This window comes from Atractosteus spatula, chromosome 4, assembly GCF_055471065.1.
Source record: "Atractosteus spatula isolate fAtrSpa1 chromosome 4, fAtrSpa1.hap1, whole genome shotgun sequence".
NCBI lineage: Eukaryota > Metazoa > Chordata > Actinopteri > Semionotiformes > Lepisosteidae > Atractosteus > Atractosteus spatula.
In genome coordinates this window covers 35597522-35614517 of record NC_142709.1, presented here as the reverse complement: position 1 = coordinate 35614517, position 16996 = coordinate 35597522, and the positions used below count along the sequence as shown (strand labels likewise).

At 40.0% G+C, this 16996-nt stretch overlaps 1 protein-coding gene across 1 annotated transcript; it reads left to right on the top strand.

Annotated features, from left to right (window-relative positions):
* The first annotated feature begins 486 nt into the window (after positions 1-486).
* fgf9 (fibroblast growth factor 9) lies at positions 487-16996 on the top strand. Its single transcript, XM_088915075.1, has 4 exons — positions 487-643; positions 12040-12171; positions 15282-15385; positions 16799-16996. Exons 1-4 carry the CDS (start codon positions 487-489, stop codon positions 16994-16996), a joined length of 591 nt encoding a protein of 196 aa, XP_088771201.1.

Genomic DNA, 16996 nt, shown 5'->3' with positions numbered 1-16996 from the left:
GAGAAAGATTTTAAGTCAGTGCTAAACAAGCAAAGAATTTGTTGGGTTCTTGCTTTTAAGGTATTACAACACAAGTTGGAAATTGGCTGGGATGCTATGAGGTTAAGTTCTGGTACCCACTTTACAGACTCCCATTTGGTGAATCTTCCTCTGGCTAATGGATATTTGATCTTTGACATACTGACATTTCACCTGATACATATTCCAGGTGATGCTTGAGAAAGGCAAATATGAGGAAAAAAGAAAAAAATGATGGCATACTACAAAACGTGATAAAGACAGAATTGGGAGGGAAAACAATGCAACTTGACCCTGTACAGAAGTGATGTTTACATTTTCCTAAGAACACAGTGTACATCATTAAGGACTCCCAGATTAGAGGAAAGCTGTGTTAGTTGGGAACAGTGCAGAAAGCTTTCCCTTGTTGTGGCACCACACTTTTCAACAGTGTGGCATGGGCCCCCTGGGGCACTCTGTGATGCCTAGATGGCAGTTAGGGTGTATGCTTGGCTTTTGCTTGTGGCCGCTTGTGTGATGACTCAATGGGCCGAGAGACTCAGCAATACCTCCTGGGATGAAAGAGGCAGCCAGATCAGGAGACTGTGGCAACTTTCTATTAAAGAGTTAAAAGGGAAAGGCAGAGGTAAGAGTGTGTTCTCTTAAAGTCCGAGAGTTTGCTTACTTTTATGTCATGGAAGGAGCTCCAAAAACTTGGGACTTCTTATGCTATTGACCTTTTGTTTTATTGCTATGCTGGTATAAACTAGAGGACACCAGTCCACTGGCAATGTGTGCCACTCATTTTTCATATTAGCTACCTGATTTCAAACAAAATAATTTAGTGTGGGGTTTATCTTAATGATGCATACATTACAGTTGATTTTTTAACTAAATGTTTTCTTTTAGTTTCCAGTTATTGACAAATTTCTATTTAAATATTTTATTTGAAAATGAAAATGAAACATAACATTACTGCATTGGCATAAATTATGCACAGAATACAGTTAACCTTTTTTGTTTTGGTGCCATTATTTATCATTTTCCATTTTTTTAATTTTGATACTGTATTTAGAGGTCTGTTTTTTTACTGTACGTTCTTTAAAAGGCATGAAGATTGGCTTATTTATAAAATTCCTTCTCCTTGCTCATGAGAAAAGAAAATCAGTTATATCGATGTCTGTATTTTCTAAATACTGTCTATCTTCTTATTAACAGCCTTCAGGCCATAAACTGGTCAATTTGAGTGTCTCTAGTCCTGAAGTAGTGCCACTCTAGTGTGGGAGCATCTACTTTGAATTCCCACTACTACCACCTAAATATTCTGCCTTGCTCAGGGAACAAGGGACATTCCTCTTTGTTTTCTGAAAGCAAATGACAATGATACTAGTGAATAAAACATTTGAATATTGTCCTGGTTGCTATTTTCTCATACAAATACAATCTACAATATTTAATGAACTGGTGGTGGTTCTCTGCATAATGGGATGTGGGATTCTGGACAGTCATATTGTTGGAACTCACCCTGAGATTTGCCAAAAAAAAACTGTTATATAAGATTCTTAGATCAGTTGGCAATTCATAGCTAGTGAAATGTCAGATCTCTGAAGAACATAAAACAACAAGATAGTGATATGGACTATAGAATTTATTTCTCTAAAATATGAAGACTTAGACTGAAAACAATAAATTCCTTCAATCTGTCCATATGGCACAGATGTACATGCTGGAATGAGGTTGGTCTTCTCTCTTAGGTTTCTTAGTCCTGTTTGTAATGTGGAAACCAGCACTGTGCCATTTGTAACATTTTCTATGCTTGCACGCACTATAGCATTTACACTTCTATATCATAATAAAGATTGGTTATACTTATATAGCGCCTTTTCTGGACACTCAAAGCGCTTTACAGGTAATGGGGACTCCCCTCCACCACCACCAATGTGCACTATCCACCTGTATATGTTGACTCCCTATAGTGCAATAGTGAAAGTATTGTGCCACATAGTTGTTACAGTATGTACAATGTATGGGAAGGTGGTGGTTGAGGTTTTGAACAAGTTGCTATCAGTCACTGGGGTATTAATCAAAAAGGAAATTACAGGATCTTAGAGTGAAATGGGAAAGAACGGGATCTTTGGAAAATATACATAATATATTATTCTATAAGTATGTTTTGATTATTCCATTTATCTTATAATTTATTGTGACAGAGTATTTTTAAAATCTATTTTTAACATATATAATTTATATAAGGTGAGCATTTTTATCTTTGATGACGTGTGTTCACATGATTACAAAATGTACCCTGATTCAGGATTTTCTTCAGGATTGCACAAATGGAAACTGTTAACATCTGGAGAGCCAGACAGTGCCCAGGCTTCACCCCTCAGCTCCACATAATAATGACAGCAGGGACCTGCAAGCAACATTCTTTAGGTTTTATGCTTAACCCCATTTACATTCACAAACATCAAATAATTAACACCATCAGTGCTCGGATGCAGACTACAATGGTTACCTCTAGCTTCGACAGGCTTTCTCTGAGTTTATTTTGTTTTCTTGTCTACTGACTAAGTGTTGCTGCATCGGTGAAAACATGCAGCCTGTCTGTAGCCTGTAGTTTCCATCTTGTGCTTCAATGTATTATTATAATTAGAATTGATGTTTTATGGTTGAAATTCCAACAGTAATGATCTCTGTCCCATTGTTAGTCAAAATATGAAAACTTTGACCTGGATAGCCAAAGTTTGGAACTAAACTATAAACCCTTGCTTTGGTGTTGGATGAGTCACTCATTGTTAAATTTCCTAAATGGCAGACTGTCATAAATGTGGATCTGAATTGAAAATGAACAAATCCATAAGACTAAATTATATAAAACATGATGCAGGATAGCAAAGGTGCCAATGGCCCTGCAACATTTGTTACAACAATGAGTGGGTCTGTCAAAAAGGGACTGCAAATTTAGCTGAAGAGCACTGTAACTATTTTTCACAATGAGCTTCATATCACTATATGTATTATATATAGTTTTCCTCATAAGTTGATTGTACACCCATTTATGAGTCAAGACATATTGATTAAAATAGTTATGGCAGCTTGGATAGGAATTTACAAAAGACCCTGCAATCTGAAAGACAAGGTCATAACATGAAAATTATATCTGTGAGCCCAGAGACCTGTGACGAATGTTCCCTATAATGAAGAGATAAGAATGTTTGTGCTTGGAAGTAAAGAAATGAAACACTGAATTGTTTTACATTGAGGAAATTAATGCCACATAGTTTTGTTGGTCCTCATGAAGGTGGTGATTTGTCTTTCTGATAGCATGTACACTTTAGATTGTGTGTAAATGTTCCTGGTTATATGAACTGTATAGTATTACAGCCAAAAATATTTTACCCCACTTCTATTTGTTGCTTGCCAGGATAGGTTCTATCTTGAATTGGAACCCTGTATTGGAAGATGGGGTTAGAAATGGATGGATGCTGACTTCATTGAAGAACAAGGGCTAGATGACAAAGGCAAAGGCTTCTACTGTATCAACTGGCAATATAGAAAATTTAACATATCTTCCTTTTACAATTTTTTATTTGTTTATAACAGTTTAAGGTCAGAATGGATGTAAGTGTAAAACTAGTGTATTTAAGCATATTTTGTTGAAAGTAGCAGTTTTACTTCTATTATAGGAAGAGCTTTTCCTTAGTATACTAACAGTATACAACAAGAGACAGTTAACATGAATTTAATAACAGAAAGTGCAGTTTAACTTGCTGAAATTCTTCAAACAAGCGACACAGATATATGATTAGCACTGATTCAAGTATATATTATAAGACTCTAAAGTGTATAGATTGGGTTACTCCAGGTAACTAAGTAGTGAAACAAGGTCATGAAATGGTTAATAATCTGGAAAGCCAAATAGGAAATGCTTTTTCACATAAAAAGTTGTGGGTAGCTGGAACACGGTTCCCAGCCAGGTGTTTGAGGCTCAAAATCTGGGCACTTTAAATAAAAAAATGCCCTTTTAGATGGACAAAGTTTTAATTTCACTTAGCTCCTGAACTACCAACATGATCAAGATGGGTTTAATAGTCTCCTATTGTTTGCAACCTTTCTTACTGTTGTGGGAAATTCTTCATCAGCTCAATAAGCACACCAACGCGCGCTGGGTCTGCTCCATAGAACAGACAAACTGCTAGGTCTTCCCAGCTCTTATATACAGTCAGAAAGAAGTTTGTTTCATAATCTGAGTGCTTGTCCTGCTCTTTGATATGTAATTACTACTTGTCCTGCTCTGTCTTGCTCTAGGTTCTGTCCTTTGATATGCAGCAGACATTGGTCTGGTTTATCCTGTTTGTGGGTGTTGTTCCTGTCTTTTATTATGTAGAGTTAAGTCACTGGGGCTGCTAAAGCAAGTTAGCTTTATGGCATCTTAGTGTAACGTTTGAAGGCCAAATTAACAGACCCCAGCTACACCTCTCACAATGTGCTTAAGTGGTGATATTGTGATGCTGGATAAGTGAGATGTATACATGTCCCACTTCACTTACAAACTAACAATAAGATCCAGATCTGCATTAATTTGCCTGAAAATTTGCATTCCAATGACATAGTGACCACATCATCAAAGAATACATTGACTTTTTTCTTGGCTGATGGATTGAAATTTTTATTTAATTTAACAACCCCCAATACAGTTTCAATACAGAGGAGTGGGGGCAGTGTGTAACAGAGAGTTCACAGAGGCTCTCAAATCCTCTACTTGCAGGGTTGTGGGTTTAAGTTCACACTGTGAGCACCGCTGTTGTATACATGAGCAAATTGTTTTAGAATAGTAGCTGTATAAGTTGATGCCAGTTTGTTTAATCAAGAAATTGACAACACTGGAGGGGATCATATTACCTTAAAATGATCTACCACAAACTAGCAGACAACCTAGTCCAATTAGCCATTACTGTAGCTGTAAGCCTTGAAGGGCAGAACAGCTCTGAACTGATAAAAAAAAAAATATTACAAAATGAGCATTACATTTCGTCATGTATGCTTCTACTAAAATCTTTGAAATGCTTATTTTGTCTTTGTCTGGGGTGATTGACTTGCCAAAGCTAGGAGAAAGGATCCTTCTTTCAGATGCTGGATTCTGACATCTGGACAACATGATGACCCAATGGACCTAATAGCAGATGATCATAACTTCAGTGCTAGTGGTTCCTGCTTGTGACAGAACAGTGATGTTGATGTGTGTGTTTTCCCACTTGATCATAAAATATTTGGCAAGCAGCACTGGCATTATAACTCCAGTTCTTTTAGCTGAACAGTAAGTTAGGAATAATTACTTGGTTTCAGTTTTGATGTTGTGATCATTAAACATTGCTTCCTTAGATTTTAGGTTTTGCTGAATGCCTTTGTAAATAGAAAACCTTGCAGAAGATAATTCCTAGGTTATGAGAATTCTTCTTCATTCTTCAGAGCAACAAGTAATAGGTTTATTCCATGCTGAAAAGAGAAGAAAGAAAACACAATGTTTCCGCTGTGGGGCCTTCTTTGGGTGTGAGAAAGACAGAGCAGACAGCAAAATGTCCATGAGACACACAGGCAGGGAGAGAGAAGCTTGGGGTCAGAGTGCAGGGTCAGCCATTTATATAGCACCCCTTGAGCAGCTGGGGTCAAGGGTCTTGCTCAGGGGCCCAAAGGAGTAAGATTCCGTTGCCAGCTGCAGGATTTGAACTGGCAACCTTCTACCCCCAGGTACAGATCCTTAGCCATGGTGCCATCGCTCCACTCAATTTTCCTGATTGCACAAACGCACAGAAGATATTGATATTAAAAGCAAAATCAACCACCATCCCCCACGCGCGCAAACAAAATTGCAGAATTGTAACTCTTACACAGTAACAGACCGTTTGAACTCAGCAGACGGGGTTACTGGAAGTGAAAGTCACCGTGCATGGTCACGTGATCACCCGAAAAACAAGGCGAAAGCAGCACAAACTCAGTACTAACGAATGAGACTGGTCCAGTGTCCCTACGACGTTGTAGGGGGGCTGAGTGACATCACGACCCCGAAAAAACAAGACACTATATCTTGGAAACGAAAGCAGCACAAATGCTACTTTCAACAGCATAAACCGGCACAAATGTAGCACTAATGAATGAGGTGAGTTTCATCGTCTGTGCTGTCTGTAGGGGGGGCAACTTCAGAGAGCTGAAGAAGGCCCCACAGCCGAAACATTGTGTTTTCTTTCTTCTCTTTTCAGCATGGAATAAACCTATTGCAGCCTTTGCAGCCTACGCATGCCAACGCAGCTACCCACCTGAAATAATTAATTCTTCAGATTCTGATTGTAAATATAAATTGTTGGCTCTAGGATGTGTGCATTCAGTATAAAATCCAAGTGTCGGTGCAAGCATTAGTGATATTATATAGTGATAGGTCTTCCAAGGAGTTATAAACACTATACACTCTCCTTTTTTTAGTTGAAACTAGGTTTTCCCTAGTGCATACCTTAAAATGTGTTTAATTCTTCTTCCACTGCATTTTTTTTTATGCATTCATTGTATACTATGCTTTTAAGTACTTTTATTTCTATGGACCTACACATTTAAAACCCAATGTAAAAAATGACATACACACAATAACTAAATTAAGAACTGTAAATTATAGAATCTTGGGCTAGAATAAGCAAGAGGATCTTTTGCTTTACAGATTAAATAAAACAAAAATATAAAAAAATACTGTTACAGCTATAGGGGACTAGGAAGTGCCTCTTAAGATTTTAGATAAAGTAAGTAACACCTAACAGTATAAACATTTCCAACTTCAAAGTTGTAGGGGATGTTTGCTGAGATGTTAGAGGTCCCCTGATCAAAAACAATTGGAAAGTGTACCTTGGTTTATCTAGTTAATTAAATAGTGGGTAAATGATTGACAATGAGCAGTCCAGAAACACACTAAAATTACATTTAGTAAATAAGAGGAAAAAGGGAAGAAGAGAGCAGAAGAGTAAAAGAAGAAAAGTCAGACCACAAGGAAGGAGTCAGGAGGAGTTAGAACTTGAAGCTTGTGCCAGGCGAGAGCCCCTGCTTCATGATCATCCAAATAAAACCCAATTGGAGCTACGTATTTGAACCTTGTTAGAGAGAGCCTGCTATTCTGTGTTTTTAGGAAACTTGGATTTCCTCAGTAAAAGATACCTTAACTAGAAATGTCTTTCCTGCTTAGGGTGCATTTTTATGGATAGAGATATAGGCTCTCATTTATTTTGTGGCACCTGGTGTCACGAATGACCCACTGAGCAATCGGGAGGATGGACCCTGTACAGTACCTCAGGTGGTCAGGAGACCAGCAGATGACTTCCAGAGCAAGCGAGGGCTAGACGAGAGATGTGATCAGTGCCAAGTTCCGTGGTTTGTATCATGAAGAGCGAAAAGAAAGGTTTAGAAATAGAAGGCGAGGTAGGAGCTCCAAAGGGCGACTGATACTGGGCAAAGAGCACAAGGTTTTGGAGGGTTTAAATATTGTGAGAGGAGGAAGGTGTGCTGATTGATGGAGTGTCGTGTTTGGCCAATTGGCAGGAGCAGTGTTGTTTGGTAGAAGTGCTCAGGGCTGGAGTGTAATTAGCTTGAGTGCGCTTCCGTGTGGGGATCTGGTTGGACGAGGGCGTGACAGTACCCCCCCTTCACAGGCAGCTCCCAACGCCGTAGTAGATCTACCCGAGGTGGTACAATGGAAATCAAGGATAAGCGTCCGATCCAGAATGTCCTTCTCGGGAACCCAGGATCTCTCCTCCGGTCCGTACCCCTCCCAGTTGACCAGGTATTGCCATGAACCCTTGTACCAACGGGAGTCTAGGATCCTATGGACTGTGTAGGCCGGAAGACCATCGATAAAACGAGGGGGGGAGGTCGAGGTTGGGGTCTAGAAAGGGGGGAACAATAGAAAGGCTGCAAGAGGGAGACATGAAAAGTGGGATGAACCCCGAGCGAGGAGGGGAGAGCCAGACGGTAGGAGCCGGGAACTGACGAACTGACCCCTCCTAAGTCAAGGTGCTGGTAGCTGGTGACAGTTGGTGGCCCCCGCTTGATGTAGGGAGGTCCTTTGGAGAGCAGCCTTGGCAGATTTCCAGATGCGACATAGTCTTAGGAAGTAGCCGCGGACGGAAGATATGTCAGTAGCCAGAGTGGTTTCAGGGATGAGGGATTGTTGATATCCCAAGGAGCAGAAGAAGGGAGACATTACGGTGGCTGAAGTGAGCAGAGAGTTGTGGGTGTATTCCGCCCAGGGAAGCAGTAACGACCAGTCATCCTGAGGAGATGAGGTATAAGACCTTAAGTAGGTGAGGAGGCTTTGGTTCGTCCTTTCGGCTTGACCGTTGGCCTCCAGGTGGTAGCCAGAGGTGAGAGAGATGGAGGTGCCTAAAGCCTTCCGGAAAGCCTTCCAGAATCTGGAGACAAATTGCGGACCTCTGTCGGACACAATATTGCTAGGTATACCATGTGCTGGACAAAGAGGTCTGCCATTTCAGCCAAGGGTAGAGCAGGTAAGGGGATGAAATGAGATGCCTTGGAGGACCGATCCGTCACAACCATGATAGTGGTGTTACCACCACTCATGGGAAGGTCAGTAATGAAATCCACCGACAAGTGGGACCACGGGCAATCCGGAGTAGGGAGGGGGTGGAGGAGACTGACCTTCTTACATCGGGGGGTCTTGGACCTAGTGCACACAGGACATGCCCGGACATAATCAGAGATGTCCTGCTTCATACCAGGGCTACCAGAACTCCTTGCTGATAAGGTCCAGGGTTCGCTTGGAACCAGGGTGGCCTGCTGAGCGGGAATCGTGCCCCCACTGCAGGACAGAGGAACAAAACGAATTAGGAACAAAAAGCCTATCAGATGGGCATTGGAGGGGAATGGTTGTGTTGGTGAGAGCACGTCTGACCTGATGATCGATGGAGCTCTGGGCAACAGCAAGGATCTTGTTAGGAGGGACGATGTGTTCAGGAATCTTGACAAGGTTTGGAGGGTCATGCAGGTGGGAGAAGGCATCTGCCTTCAGGTTCTTCGAGCCAGCTGTGTATGTGATGACAAAATCAAATCTGGAAAAGAAAAGGGACCACCTTGCCTGTCTAGGGTTGAGGCATTTAGCAGACTGGATATAAGCTAGATTCTTATGGTCGGTAATAATCACAAAGGGGTGCCAGTGTCTCCATTCCTCTAAAGCCAATTTCATGGCTAGGAGCTCCGGGTTACCCACATCGTAGTTGACCTCGGCAGGGGATAGTTTCCTAGAAAAGAAAGCACAAGGATGTGGGAGATTCTTTTCACCATGACGTTGGAAGAGCAAAGCCCCAACTCCGTACGCTGATGCATCCACCTCTACTACAAACAGGAGGGAGCTGGGTGACGCAACAGGGGAGCTGTGGTAAAGAGGTGTTTGAGTCTGGTTGACCTCTGGGTTCCATCTGCCGATGTTGGAATGCTTGCAGGTAAGGGCAGTAATGGGGTCTGCACTGGAACTAAAGTTCTTGATAAAATGCCTGTAGAAATTGGCAAAGTCAAGGAAGCAGTGAAACTGCTTTAGATTGCATGGAGTGGGCCAGTCCTGAATAGCAGAAACCTTAGATGGATTTATCTCCACACCCCCGGAAGAGATGATGTAACCGAGGAAATAGATCTTGGGCACATGAAAAGAGCATTTCTCCAGCTTGGCGTAAAGATTATTCTTGATGAGACGAGAAAGAACCTCCTGGATGTGGGCTATATGTTCCTGAAGATTAGAAGAAAAAATTAGAATATCATCTAAGTAGACCAAAACAGATTTGTGGATATTGGGCATGCCGGTAGGGTACTGGGAGGTTTAGCGGGATCAGGAGGGCAGGAGATGTCCTGGAGAGCCACAGTAGAGACACAAGCCTTCTCGACGGTGTCTGTCCTTCTCTTCCGAAATAAGTAGAGTATGGGACACTGCGGATTGCCATGGTGGCAGGAGAGAGGGGCCTGCATTCTCCTGAAGATGTTCCATTTTCCTGGCCTGAAGACGGGCGTTTAATTCCACCACCTGGGAGATAGCAAGATCAAGGGAGTGGGGGCTAAGGGGAATAAGAACTAGGTGATCCTTCAGTTCAGTGGAGATACCCTTATGGAGTTGGCATATAAGCGCCTTGTTGTTTCAGGCGGAGGCCGTGGTCAGATCTTGAAATTCAATAATATTGTCTTGAAGGGGTTATAGCCCCTGTTGGAGTGACGACAGGCGGAGATTAGTGAGGTCGGAGCTAGAAAGGTTGAAAGTTGTCCAGAGTTTCTCAATTAAAAGATAGAAGTCTGAAAGTTCAGGAGCTCCTCTAGACAATAAAGCCTTGGCCCAATCCAGAGCCCTGGTTGTGAGTGCACTTCTGTGTGGGGATGTGGTTGGATGAGGGTGGGACACCTGGGTTTGCAGAGAGAGAGATTTAACTACAGGTTATTTTGCATTTATTGAGAAGGCAGCTTATCTCTTATTTGGGCATCTGTAGGCATTTTTAAGAGTACTTAGTAGCAGTCTGGAGTTTTCTGGTTGATTAGGATGTTGGACCTCTGAAACTCCTTGTTTGCACATAATGTAAACATAGTAACTTGTGTGTTGAATGTTTTGTTGTGTGTAGTATAGTCCTTCTATTCTCCTTGTTAATAAACATATTTTTAACCAAGCATGCCTGGATTATTACTCTTTTTACCAAAGTTGTGCCAGAGAATAAAGAATTCACATGCCTCTAATTATACCAACCGCTTGGGTATATGTCTTGCCAGCAGCCATATTACCCTGCAACTCAAACTGGTATCCCACTAAAGCCAAGCAGGTGTGAGCCTGGTCAGTACCTGGATGGGTGACCTCCTGGGAAAAACTAAGGTTGTTGGTGGAAGACGTGTTAGTGTGGCCAGCAGGGGGTGCTCACCCTGCGGTCTATGTGGGTCCTAATGCACCAGTATAATGACATGGACACTATACTGTAAAAGGGCGCCATCCTTCAGATAAGACGTAAATGTGGTCATTAAAAATCCCAGGGTGTTTCTCAAAAAGAGTAGCGGTGTTAACCCTGGTGTTCTGGCCAAAGTCATGGCCTCCTAATAATCCCCATCTACGAATTGGTTTCATCACTCTGTTCTCCTCCCCACTAATAGCTGATGTGAGGTGAGCGTTCTGGCGCACTACGGCTGCAGTCGCATTAGGCACAGTCTTTTGGATGAGATGTAAAACCGAGGTCCTGACTCTCTATGGTCATAAAAAAATCCCAGTGCATTTCTCGAAAAGAGTAGGGGTGTAACCCCGGCATCCTGTCCAAATTTCCCATTGGCCCTTACCAATCATGGCCTCCTAATAATCCCCATCTATACATTGGCTTCATTATTCTGTTCTCCTCCCCACTGATAGCTGATGTGTGGTGAGCGTTCTGGCACACTATGGCTGCCGTCGCATCATCCAGGTGGATGCTGCACATTGGTGGTGGTGGAGGGGAGTCCCCATTACCTGTAAAGCGCTTTGTGTGGAATATCCAGAAAAGCGTTATATAAGTGTAAGCAATTATTATTATTATTCTGGAGAAATCAATTACAAGTTAGACTTTAAGAAAAATTGATGTTACTTATTGACTAAACAGCTCGATCAATCCTTGATTTTCACCCGTTTCGAAATCCCCCCATTTATAACAATACTTGCAAGAACCCCAGGCTTACAAAGTCTTAATTTTAACTAAAATTAAAATGGGTTTTTCAAACTACCTGTTTACAGTTTCCTTAGGATTGCTCCAAAGAAGGAAAAAATAGTACATGCAAGAATCCTGGAAACTTCCCCTACCATCCATGACAATAATTTTACCTGAAATTATGAAAACATAAAAAAAACATGAAATAAGTTTAAAAGAGTAACGTATAAGCAGTAAACAAGCTGATAACATGTTTAGAATCTTAGTTATTCCCTGTAAGAATACAGTAAGTTCCTGTTTAATCCTCCAACAATTCATTCATTTTTATTGATTTTTCTTTTTGCTTTTTCTCCAGGTATCCTTCCGTCTTTCTCCTTAGCAGGAGTCATGAGACGACAGCTCCTGTACTGTCCGATTGGAATTGGCTACCACTTACAGATTTTGGCCAACGGAAGTGTGTGGGGTGTGCACAAGCATACTGACTATTGTATGTGCTTTTTATTATGCTCTCTAGTAAAATTACATTTTTCCTAGTACATATCATTCATTGAAAACTATTCTCATTGATCAAACCATTAGGAACCCCCACTAAATAATATTTTGCACCTCTTAAGGTAACAAGAACTTAAATAGGACACGGAATTGAACTGGACATGATTACAATGGTTTCACTTGTTTTCAATAACATTGAGATCCAGGGATTGTTCTGTCCAGAGAAGGTGATGAAAGTCTGTGTCATTTTCTTCAAGTTAATCCTGCTCTTACAATCATTGTGGGATTCTTAAGTAGAGCAGTGAGTGTAAATTCCTGTAGCAGGCTAGGTCAGTAAAGACTGAAATTTTAAACTGACCTGCTATTAAGGCACTCTAATAGCTGTAAACATGCAGGCTGAATATTACATAATGAATAGGACAACTAGTGAAGGGTCAAGAGATGCGTTCTTACCACTGCTTACATGGCTTGATCGGTGCTCTGACATTTGTGCTTTGTCAGAGAATATTGCACTCCACATTGTTCTGAGAGTTACAGTATGTCAGCCTGAAAACCCAAAAGATTCAGGGAAACTGCCTGAATTCCTGACTACAATCACCAGTCCGGTGGTGTCTTCCTACAACTGTCTGCCAGTTTAAGGATGTCACTATTCCCTCTCTCTGTTTGCTATTACTCCATTACAATCCCATTCCTCTTCTGTTGTCTGGGGGTGAGTCCCAGTCCCTTTCAACCTCACTTTCTCCTTCAGCTGTCTGTGCAGTTGGATTCCTGCCTGTCTGTAACCATGGCTGTCTGCTTCATCCAGCCATGGTATAACAAAAAGTAGTCATTACTGGGATTCATAAAAAGGAAGAGCTGAATTTTTATCTAGTTATAAAAGCAGTGAGATTCACAAGATTTAATTTTTTATACAATATGACTAATTATCACCAATTATTATTATGTTAGAACTGCTAATTGTTAATGAGAAAAGTACTAACATCAAACCATTTACTAGCACATGAGATTGTGGCAAAAGTACATCAACCGCTAGAACAATTCCAGTTTACTTACAGCATGCCTTCTCAATTTTGTTCTCCAACACCTTGAGGGAAACAAGACCCATGCTAGATTGCTGTTTGTGGATTTCTCCTCTGCATTCAATTGTATTCAACTTCACCTACTGGCAACTAAGCTATTGTCAAACTTTGGTCTTGATCTCAGTCTCGTCAGGTGGGTTACTGATTTCCTAACAGACAGAACTCAGAGACTGACAGTTAACAATGTTTTAAAGTAGTGGTTCTCAAACTTTATGGACCAAGTACCACCCCTGATCAAACCAAAGGATCCAAGTACCACCTACAAGTCATCTTCTCATAGGAACCCCAGAAAATCTCAATGACCAACATGAGCGCACGCACACACTCACACACACATATAAAAATAATAGCAATGAGCACTTACCATTTCAGTGAGAGGGGTGAGCCTGTTTAGTCGAGCAAAGCAGTTGTGAATTCATTGGTTGAGAAGTGATACAATTCACAACTTTGACAGCAGAGTCAACAGGTTTTAAATCCTCAGGCATTTTTTTGACTGCCAAGGCCTCGCAGTGGATGCTGCAGTGCATCCACTTCATATCAAGAGCAACCTCTCTAATTTGTGCAGCAACACCGCTGTGTCTGCCTGTTATCGCTCTAGCACTGTCTGTACAAACTCTGATGCATTTTATCCAGTCGATGCCATTATCTTCGATAAATTCATTCAGAAGCTGAAATATGTGCTCTCCTGTAGTTTTTGTTGGTAGCGGCTTACGGAACAGAAAGTCCTCAAACTCATATCTAATGTAAATGAGCAAATTGGCCAAATCAACAGCATCTACAGACTCATCTATTTGCACTCTCAACAAAGGAATACAACAATATCCATTCTTTTCTGACAATACTAGTAATTTAAAATTATTGATAATAATGTTTGCTCCTACTCGAGGATATCCAGTCACAGTCAGATAAAGTGGAGAGTCTGGGTCAAATTGCCTGCATCTCGACTAAATGGGCCCATCCTCAATCTTTACAGGTTGTGTCGGAAATGTATTTGATTTGTTTTCTTTAACAAACAGAAAAGTAGAATTGATGATGCATTTTTGCACTGTTTTAAGAAATCAAAATCCAAAACATTCCCAATAAACAGAAAGAGGCATTTCTACCCTGTCAAGGCAAGAATTGCAGTATGGTTGTTAATGTCATGCAGAAGGGCTTTCTTTCTCTGTCCATAGATCATGCACAAAATCTCTACACCTTTAAGAAAACATTAGATAGGCACATACAAAATCTTTTATTCAAATTTCAAAAACAAAATCAGAAGAAACGTCAGTTATGTAATTAAAAATACATACTTACAGTACCTGTACAATGCAAATGTATTTTTGAAGACAAATAAATGGCACCCAAATAGTAAATATCTTAATTAACTATAAGACCTTAACAACCACATACTACAATGAATTAATATTATTATAATATTATAACTTAGAAGACCATTAACTACACTTTATTTACTAGCAAAAACTTTATTTCTGATACATGGTGCCTTAACGTTTAAATGCTGAGATTTAGATAGCAGCTACAGTATATATAGCAAAACACTGTTAGACAAGAAAAGCATCATTCTGTCTACATGGGGTCTTTTTACAACTTTATGCTGATATCTCTTTAAGGAATTTTAAAGACCACAAGAAGAATTCTGCCTTGACCAGAAGATTTTTGGGAGCAAATTCTAAAGACTCAGTGATTAAAGGCATTCCGTGTGAGTTTAGGTTGGACTCTGTGATCAAGAAATTGTTAGTTCTAGTTACAGTACTAGTAGTCACTCAATATGCATGTCAGCTATGAAAGTGATACCTTAAGATATGGTGTATTTGCTAATTAGAATTGGTTCAGCACTGTTGGAAAAGGAAGGGGTTAGGATTTCGTGGCCCATGCACCCCCTTGGCTGTTAAAGAGGCAGCAACCCAGCAACTTCCCAGGAGCCTCCGTTTGGCATTATCTCACCTGTCAGAGTCTGAAGAAATTGCATCATGTCAAGAGTCTGTGCTGAGATTTGTTTAATTGTGGTGTTTGTCATTAACAGGTTGGGTCAGGCTGTTTGCAGTGAGCCCTGGAGTTGTGGGTATCTTAGGGCTTAAGAGTGGACTGTACCTGTCAATGAATAAAGAAGGGGATTTGCGTGGATCAGTAAGTATTCACTTTCCTCTCATTAAAACAAAATGTTTTTTTCTTCTCATACTGAGCTACATTTGTAGTCTCTAGATATAGTTAGGATTAGTATCTGGGCCCATGTCTTTATTATATCACAAATTAATTTCATAATTGAAATTCATTTTGAATGCTTTTATCATATTGTGCAGTTTTTCCATTTTTGTATAAGAAAAATATTTTGTCTGATTCTTAGCCAAAAAATTTTATTGGCTTTTGTATGTTCTCTTTAATAAACCATAAGGCAAATATTGTCAGGCACTGATGACTTAATCTCAATTGTTAGCATTTCACTTTACTTCAACTGTACAGGCACAACTGTAGAAGTAACAATATATGCCAACTATACTTAATGTATGTATTATGTTATATAATATATACATACACTATATATACTGTCTAATATATTATGCTTCATGTTGTTAGGATTTTCAATTTGACGACTGTGATAAGCAGAAAATATTTCATATGTATTTCCTACATTTGCAAAACAAATTTGTAACAAGTCAGTTGTTGGTAATTTGCGATTCTTTTCTCAATTTACACTCAAATTCACAGTAAGGACCATAAACTTTGGTAAAAAATTACTTTGAGGCTCAGTTAAAAGAGTCTCAAAAAATAAAAAAATAAAATATCTTTCTGCTACATTCAAAATATGTGTATGGATAGGAACGTGCACTTTTTTGTTTACCATAAATAAACAACCTTTCTTGTGGTGTGTATGATCAGAAAATGCTTTTGCAATTAAACATGCAACATACTGCAGAACAAAGAAACCATATATTTTTATACCAGTTCCTAGCTGAAGTCATTGATCTGACCTATACAATATTTTTTCCGTTAGTCTAAAATTTCCTTATTTTAAGTTAAGTTTTCAATTTACACTAATGACTGAAATACAGTATTAAGAATTCCTCTCCAATGTTGTCTACTAATGGTTTGCTTTGAAGAGAATGCTTTGAAGAGAATCTCTTTTAATTACCATACAAACTCACATCTTAATCATTTTGAAAACAAGTGGAGTCAGTGCAATGTACAATTCAATACCACACATCCTTACTCTCATCACAAACTCAAACTAAAGGCAATCCTGCTATAAGAATGAAGTAGGATGTTTCTTGTAAAATATGTCAAGAACTTGAGTAATACATTTCACCTACAGCTCGCATACTAACAAAATGTTATGGTGAGGGATGCCAGATATTGTATCCAGTGATTGGTTAGTCTGGCTACATTGTGTTGCTCAACCAAACTGAAAATAAATTGTTTGGTTACAATTCTTAGAATTACTGTAAAAAATAATTAATGAAATAATTTATATTACACATTTTTGCAAAATGTCTGTCCACAGACATTTATTGCTACATTTTTTATCTTCCATGTGTGCTGCAGGGAAACTTCACAGAAGACTGCCTGTTCAAGGAGATTCTGGAAGAGAGTTACTACAATACCTATGCCTCACATCGATACCCTGGATTCTATGTGGGGCTGACAAAACAGGGCAAGGCAAAGAGGGGCAATAAGGCACAAAGACACTGGCACTCCACACAATTCCTTCCCCGTTTGGTGCGTGAAGAGTCACACACTTAA

Excerpts from the sequence above, each read along its gene's own strand:
- fgf9 (XM_088915075.1), top strand. The coding sequence starts at position 487 with ATGGCAGTTAGGGTGTATGCTTGGCTTTTGCTTGTGGCCGCTTGTGTG. Across the intron at positions 12,172-15,281 it reads GCACAAGCATACTGACTATT|GTTGGGTCAGGCTGTTTGCA; the intron begins GTATGTGCTTTT and ends TGTCATTAACAG. Across the intron at positions 15,386-16,798 it reads AAGGGGATTTGCGTGGATCA|GGAAACTTCACAGAAGACTG; the intron begins GTAAGTATTCAC and ends TGTGTGCTGCAG.